At 45.2% G+C, this 8,285-nt stretch overlaps 1 protein-coding gene across 1 annotated transcript; it reads left to right on the top strand.

Moving 5' to 3' along the window:
* The first annotated feature begins 4,536 nt into the window (after window positions 1-4,536).
* On the top strand, window positions 4,537-8,229 carry BLOC1S6 (biogenesis of lysosomal organelles complex 1 subunit 6). Its single transcript, XM_086620353.1, has 5 exons — window positions 4,537-4,600; window positions 5,328-5,472; window positions 6,556-6,643; window positions 7,248-7,334; window positions 8,105-8,229. Exons 1-5 carry the CDS (start codon window positions 4,537-4,539, stop codon window positions 8,222-8,224), a joined length of 504 nt encoding a protein of 167 aa, XP_086476479.1. The 3' UTR covers window positions 8,225-8,229.
* Window positions 8,230-8,285: the final 56 nt, after the last annotated feature.

The following is an 8,285-nucleotide window of genomic DNA, read 5'->3' as shown; positions in this document are numbered from 1 at the left end:
CCCCAGCAGGGTTATTGGCACAACTGGTTTGGGGCCACATGATGAACTGGGTGCCTGAAATGGGCAAGAATTAAATACATTCTGGAGGGGGTTGGGATATATTCGTATGTGAACCTGAGACTGCTTCAGTGATCACAACTTGCACAGACATCCATATGACACCTGAGGGGGCAGCGAACAGTGTGGGAGTCAGAATGAGCAACTGAGGCTGTGAACCTGTTATGCCAGCCTTGCTGCCTAGGGAAGCACTCCCAGCTGCATTCTAGTTCAGCCATCCTTAATGTTTTTGTTCTCTCTGGGTGATTTACATCACTCTTTCACCACTCATACCAGCACAACTGAGTGAGGGCACACAGGCGTGAACAACTAGCCAGGTGGGAGCCGCCAAAACAGCTGCTTGTAAAACTCTGTGGTAAAATGCTGGGCTTTGCACTGGGAGATGGAGGAATAGGCTCATGCTCCATTCCGCTGCCCCTCCTACAGGCATAGAAACTTCTAGCACTGAGGAATTGTGGATACAAAAAGGCTAGAAGCAGAAATTTTCCAGCTACTGCAGCGTCCTGTGAAAGTTCTTTTTCCCATGCAGGCTAGCTGAGAAACAGTTTGAGGTTTTTGTAAACTAAGACTTTATCTTGCACCTGTAGCTTGTTATGCAGTCTTGTTTATGGCACACTGGGAAAGTTGTTTTGAAATGGGTGTTGTAGCATTTAGCCAATCACTCTGGGAGGTGGATGGTCAAGCGACCAATTGCCTTGGCCATCCTTGTGAACCATATTATATATATATACGGATTTGTAATTAATAAACGGCTGATGCTGCTGATGCCGCTGCTGATACTGCTGCTGCTGCTCCTGCTGTTGGCGTTGGCTCTTTCTCCTGCACCTGAATTCTGTGTCGTTCTTCTCTCCGTTCCCGAGACAGCAGCGACAAGGAACGGTAGTAAGTTGGGAGAACTTAGCACCCTACACCAGTGCACCAAGGTCTGCCAGCTTGCCTTTTACACAATAACTAAGACCATATTTTTCTGAAGTGTTGTCAAATCCAGAACCAAGTCATACGTTGTCAAGAGGAGCCTCTGTTGAACAGAGCCTTTTGTAACAGCCTGTTACACTCTACTTCCTTATCATGATAGCCAAGGCTGTACTCTCTCTGGTCTTGTTTACTTAATAAGGACAGAGAATCTTTAAGAAGTTACCTATTAACGTGAAATATTTCTTTTTCATACCGTCATCCCTGAAGTCATGCATTGCTTTCAAAGCTGATGGTTTAAAACATACTATTTGATATACAATTCAAGCAATAAAATCCAGAATACGTAGGTGACAGTGTTGCATTAAAGTTTCTGAACACAGTTGCCACAGTATAAAATGAAAAGCAAATGTGATTATTTGCTGTTACAGTGTCATATGCATGAGCATTTGTGTTGCCAGTAGTTTGAAGTTGAACAGGTTTCCAGCATATGAGCTGCAATCTTGCTGGGAGGGTAGGTCCGGGTAGGTCCTCAGCAAGAAAGTGAGAAAGTTGTGTACAAACTTTGGACAAGCATCTGGAGACAGAGAGTAAGTGTTGAATTGCTGTAGGATTAAGTGTAGCAAGTAAGTGCAAGAATACAACAGAGGAAGAGGACTGTAGGAGAACGGAAGACAAAGACAGGAAGCACTCAAGGATACTAAACACAGATTCGGGGACACTGCTGCCCATGGATGCGTAGAAGAGCCAGGAGCTAAAGAGTCTAGGTTCTTCACAGTCTCCTTTGGGTAGCTCTGTGGCTGTGTAGGGACTATAAATCCAATTCAGCTAATTATATAGAAAAGTCCTCAGCATGATTTTCTTTCTGATTAATTAAAGGTGTTTCACTGTATGGCTCCGTGGGTTATGGAGTTTGTTGTTGTGTTGTATCTTATTTTTCAATGACAATGGTAACGATAGTACTGATTTTGCAAAACTCCTTAAAATTATTTAGACCAGCTGGTAACTGTGCTTTTTGTTAGCTGAACCAGAAGTTTATGTTCCTTATTATAGGGTTCACTTAACTTCCTTTCCAAACATTTCAAACTTTACCTAATGCTTCACAGGATAATGAACTTGGTAATGCACTTGGGAAAGTTACTGTGAAACAGAGAATATTTTGTAGAGGAAAAGGATCAAGAGAGGCTTTCTATCAATCTCTTTTTTGGAGCATTTGGGTTGATAAATAGTTAAATTTTAACTTGTCTAGAAAAACAGATACCAATTTTATATTCCAATCCTTAGTCTATTTTTGCAAGACGTGGGAGGGCCTGGAACAGGCAAAGCAGCAGCACAAATCCGAAACTCCCACATCTCAAGTGAGACTATTTCAGAGTGATTATCTCACTTGTTCTTACTAGAAACTCCATCTGGAAGCTGAGAAGTCTTTCCCAGTGAAACTTTCAAATAAAGTTTATTTTCTTCCCACTGGAAGAAACTTTAAGTAAAATGGCCAGCCAGTTGTAATTGAGAATTTGATTGAAGTCTGTTTAAATTAATCCACAAGTTCCTGTTGTTGCAGTCTGGCTTCAGACCAGGACTTTGATGTTTCTTTCTAAAAGCAAAAGCAGAAAGAGAAAGAAAAACAGGTAAGTTTTTAATCTGATGACAGAATAGTCACATAATTGCAATCACTGGTTAGAATATACATAAGAAAAAGATAAATGAATTTGCAACAATCTTGTCATTAAAAATGTCAATGTTAAGGATGATAGATCATCTCAAAAGTCCACTTTTTGCCTCGATCTGTTTCTAAAAAGTATTAGTGGGACTACCTGAAGTTAATTTAATATTGAACATTTGGGGTTTTATGGAAATACTGCATTCAAACACTTTATGAGTGGTTCCTTCATTGGTTTCTTTTTGTAGTTGTACCTGCCTTTCCTGAAAAGACTTTTATAGATATGAGGGGGAAAAAAAAATCCTACCATTCCATATAAAAGTGTTTTTTCATCAAAAAATTAAAAAATGTATACTTGCAAGTTATTACAGACTGTTGGGGGAGATGCAGAGACAGATACGTACACAAGAACTAGCTCTCCGAAACCAGGACACTAAGAAAGATCGCCCTGCCATGATTTACTTGGGTTGTTCCCCTCAGAGACAGAACTCACAGAACTGAACGCCGTCATTCCCCAGTAACGTCAATACGTTGGCCTCCGCTGGCCGAATTACTCTTTGCGCTTTTAGCTCCCTCCTTGACAGGCCCATTGCACCAAGGCAGCTGGGGAGCCAGCCTTTGCAGAGAGCTGAAGAACACACAGATGCCCACTCGTTTGGCACTTTCTCTTCTCCATGGCACAAGGCACCTGCACCGCACTGCAGCCGTCAGCCCTGCGGGGACTTGTACGAGCACCTTCCTGCAGGCCACCAGCCTCTGTTGGTAAAACGAAGGACCTGTTCCCCTAGGTCCTGAACAGCAGTACAGGGACGTACAGGAGCACGCCTGTGGTGGCACGGGCAGCTCCAAGGGTGACAGGATGCCAATTTCACGTTGCCTCCACAGGTGAATTCAGGGCCAGACCTGTTATCCAACAATGAAGGGGTTAAAATTTTTGTGTAAGAATTTCATGAAGGGTTTAGTAGGCGATTTACTCGTACCTGAAGAACGTAACAAGATGACCATCTTTGAAGCTGCCAGAAGTGGTGAGAAGGGAGGCTCTTTACCCAGAACTGTCTGCCCTTCAAGGGAACATCCCAAAAAACGTGTAAACTTTGTTCTCCTGTTTTTCTGAACTGTGAACACGCGCAGCAGTGACTTGGGGGAAAGGTAAATCCAGCAGGGAGGGATGGTGACCACCGACTCGCGGACCACCTGCCCTAAACATACCCCATACCCAAAAGAAAGGGGCGGAGGGAGAGAACTGAGCGTGCGAAGTGATTTCCACGCGAAGCGAGAGGAAATTAACGGCGTGTTTAAGGGAACACCAGTGACCGTGTGAACACGTTATCAACACGCGCGGTCGCGGTGTGTAACGAGTTCCTGCCCAGCGGCCGGGGGTGCAGCCAGGAGCAGATCTCCCGGTGCACCCGGCGCCGCAAGGAAGAACGAGCCTCGCACGGTGCAGCCGCACCGCCTCTCCGGGGACCGGCCCCCGCTGCCCCCGCACCCCCAGCACGTGTGTGTGTCACAGAAGCGTCTGCCCGTTCTCGGGCCGCGCCCCCCGCACCAGCGGCCGTTCCCGCCGCCCGGGCGCAGCCCAGGGTCGCCCTGAGCCCGCTGAGAGGAGAGAAAAGGCACGGCGCCCCAAAACCGCCGCCATCGCACCGCCCCTCCGGCGTTCCCAACGTCCGCCGTGCGTCATTTCCGCATCCGGAGCGGCGGCCCAGCTAGCCGGGCGTGCCGAGGGGCTCCATGGTGAGCCGTCGGGGCGCGGGGCAGGTGGCGCCGCGCCGCCCCGCTCGGTGAGCGCGGCCGGAGCCCCGCCGCCCGCCGGGCCCTGCGCCCCCGCCTCCTTCCGCCGCATCCCGGCCTCAGCCCGGGCCGCCTCCTGCCCTGCGAGAGCGGCGTCGCGGCCAGCGGCAGCCATGAGCGTTGCGGAGCGGCCCGAGGAGGAGGCGGCGGCCGCGGTGCGCCCCGGGCGCTCGCTGGGTACGAGAGGGGCGGCCGGCGGGTGGAAGGCGGGGGCAGGGCCCGAGGGGGGGCTCCGGTCAGCGCTGAGCGCCCGCGAGGCGCCGCCGGCGGAGCGGGCCCGGGGGGGCGGCCAGAGGCGTCCCCGGCTGGTTCCCTCGCGAACGGAGCGTGCGCTGCCGTCGGCGTTTTCTCCTGCGCGATGCGGCCTATGGATTAGAGTTTTTTATCTTCCAAGGGCTCCGCGCACAGTAAATCACTGTAGTTTGCCTAGACGAAGTTCACAGTAACTGTAACTATTGCAGATTTTGGTGTTTCAGTGAGGCCCTCGTGTGTTTTGAGTGAAAGGCCAAGAAGACCTTTGGTCTGTTTGAAAGCCGAGGGTGGGTCTGTGTTAACATTTAAGTATTCTTGATGAATAGCCAGAACGAGTGATACTGCCCCCTTTTTCCTTCGGTAGACTCGAGTGTGTGGAATTTTTTTAATAAGAAGTCTTTGGAATATTTCCATCTTCTTATTCTGCTACTGTTCAGATAAAACTGTTCACCAGGAAGCTCATGATACAGGACTGGGAATAAGGGAGGGATAGAGAGGAAAAAGAAAGCATGGTTTAGTTGATAAGGTACAAAGAATTGTAACTTCAGTGTTGAAATGATTTAATTTTTAAACAGGAACAAATAGTTGCTCTAGGTGAAACTTGAAGTGCCTGCTAACCTGTCACATTCAATCTTACCATTTGTTGGTGTAGGTCCTAGTGATGCATCTCCCGATGAAGGAGTAGTGGAAGATCTGCCTTTAATAGATGAGAGAGCTGTGGAGCAGCTAACTGAAGGATTGATCTCTTATTATCTGCCTGATCTTCAGCGGTCAAAATCAGCACTACAGGAACTTACGTAAGCAGATTTTTAAAACCAGCTTCCTATACAGGCATACTTTGCTTGTCGCTTTTTTCAGTATGATGTTCTGGCTACCCTTATATACCTACCTATACTGGAATATAGTTTATTGTAGCGTTTCTGTGGTCTGACTGTAGCATCCTGAATAGTGAAGTGGTTTGCTGGAGTACTGTGGGGTGTGTAAGCTGCAGCGTAGCCTATCAGAACCTTGACTGAAGAATTTATAATGCTAGAACACTAAGATCCTCTAAGCCAGATACAGCAGGAAACATGTAGATCTCTTAAATACTTGTTCACTTGTGTAGTGGAAAGTCTGCTGAAAGCTAAATTTATTTCGTTTGTAGAGATGCAGTTCATATTCAGGGCAGCTTTTAGTGTGGTATAGTTTGTTGTCCAGTCTCTAAACCGTGTTGCAAAAGATACACTTGGAAAATAAAATTAAGGAGCTAAACAGATAGAGATCTTTGTACTGAGAATAGTTTATTCCAAATTCAGAGTGGATCTACCACAGATGCAAGGATACTGGAAAGGGCTTTACACAGATCCATCTCGGGTTTTGAAGGGTATGTCAGTTTGGGTTTCACGATACATATGTGGTTATGCTGCTGCCAACGACCACCTGTGTCTGGAAAGACTTCAGCTGATTTGTGTGGGATGGAAGGTACTTAAGTGCTAAGGATCCGTGCAAGTTCTGTACAGAAATAACTTCATCCTGCAGCATGACGCAGAGGCAACTGAGTGGAAAGTCAAGAGCTAATTGTTTTTCCCTTCGTTCAACCAGGGGTGTTTACTCACTGCAACCTGCAGAGTGCCTGTTCTGGGGTTTTGGATATTCGTCTTGGATATCTTACCATGCTGTATGGTGCCAGCTGAATTTGTGTGTACTCAGCTGGGATTTTTCTAAAACCATTTACTCGTGTCTTTCCTGAAATCACCTAGCAATGCACAAGAGGAATCTGATATTGGGAAGCATGTGTATATATATTGTTATGATCAAAAGTGTTATTTATTTAAAGGGCTGATGGAAAGGCAAGCATGTGTGCTGCTTTACTTTGGTTTTATGCCTCTTTTTTGTTTCAGACAGAACCAAGTGGTATTACTAGAAACATTAGAACAAGAAATTTCTAAATTCAAAGAATGTAACTCCATTCTTGATATCAATGCTTTGGTAAGTACTATTAATGCTTTCTTAAATCTCTCTTAGTGTAGATTTTCTTGCTGAGGCATTAGTGGCAACTTGTGGATTTTCCTTTTTCTTAATGACCTACAGGAGGAAAACCAACCAGTTCAGGTATTTGGGACAAAGTGTTGCTTGCGAGGGTGCAGAACTGGCATATTTCCCTTAAATAGGAAGGGCACTGGGAAGAAAGAGCAGGCTCAGTCAGCTAGTGGTAGTAAGTCTAGTTGTTCAAAACCAGTAGCCGAAGCAAACGTGTGCCGTTTCTCGGTAGGACTGAGGCTCCTACATGAGCTCTGTGCACCTCTCCAGACCAGCAGGAAGGGTCCATGAAACACTGGTATATGATGCATAAAATGGTAATATTTTCATTCTGTTTAATGAATCTTAGTTCAGTAGATTACTGGGTTGAGATACGATAGTTTTCTGGATTCGTACCTGTAATATGTAAACTTATATAAAACTTGAACATGTTTAATCCATTATCAAACTGTCCTGGTAATCGCTATGGTTTTGATTGCTCTTCTGCTGTGTAGCTTTATAAAACAACTATTCCAACTCGACAGTCACTGCTTTAACTGTTACGTTTTTTAAGTTTTCAGAAGCTAAACACTATCACAACAAGTTAGTGAATATTAGAAATGAAATGATGATGCTCCATGAGAAGACATCAAAGTTAAAAGTGAGTAGGATAAATGTTTTTACTTTCCAACATAGAAGTCAAGAATACGTAATTAAATATCTAACTTTTATTTTGGTTGCATGCTGAAAGTTCTGGTTAAAATAGAATCTTCAGTGCTTTTCTTAAATGGATGTTTTCAGTAGTGCCAAACCGTGTATGTTTTTAAACTTTCACTTACTCCTGCCTGTGCTCAAGCAACTTACGCCTCTGAAGTACTTGTAAATCTCAGTGTCATTATCATGTTCAGGTGGTATAAGAGTCATGCTTTGTTCTATGGCTTAATCCACTCCATTCCAACTGGTTCTCTTTGTTGTTTCAATGTCTGTGCCTTTTTATAAGAACTAGATGGACATAAATGTCAGAATGTCTCCTATTTAATGTCATATTAAGTGCCTTAAGTTGGCTGACTTCGTGCTATGTAGGCAGCCTCTGGTTACAGTCTGGCAAGATTAGTCCTTCGGTATGTTCAACAAAAGGATTTTCTGTTGGAGGCAATAAATTGCACAGCATGGACCTTCTCTGGTGTGCATGAAGGACGACTTTTAGTGAGACTGAAAGGAATCCAGTTTCTATTTTCCCTGTGTAGGTCACAGGCTTGTTGCTTCTGAATGGAAGACGGAATTGGGATGAAATAAACCTGAACAGTTTATGCAACATTCCACTATAAGCAGGGTGGATTGGAGAAGATGAGAGAGTAGCAGGGATTTAGTTTGTAGCTCCGACTTAAATACACCTATAAAACTTACACTTACGTTGTCTTTCCTGTTTAGAAAAGAGCACTTAAGCTGCAACAAAAGAGGCAGAAGGAGGAACTAGAACGAGAACAGCAGCGTGAGAAGGAACTTGAAAGAGAGAAGCAGTTAACTGCAAAACCTGCTAGGAGGACATGAAAGCAGAGCATGCAGCAACTTGTCCGAAGTAATCCTTTCTGCATTCCCTGGTACTAAGGCA

The sequence above is a fragment of the Tauraco erythrolophus genome, chromosome 14, assembly GCF_009769465.1.
Source record: "Tauraco erythrolophus isolate bTauEry1 chromosome 14, bTauEry1.pri, whole genome shotgun sequence".
Classification (NCBI taxonomy): domain Eukaryota; kingdom Metazoa; phylum Chordata; class Aves; order Musophagiformes; family Musophagidae; genus Tauraco; species Tauraco erythrolophus.
This window is presented reverse-complemented; position numbering and strand designations above follow the sequence as displayed.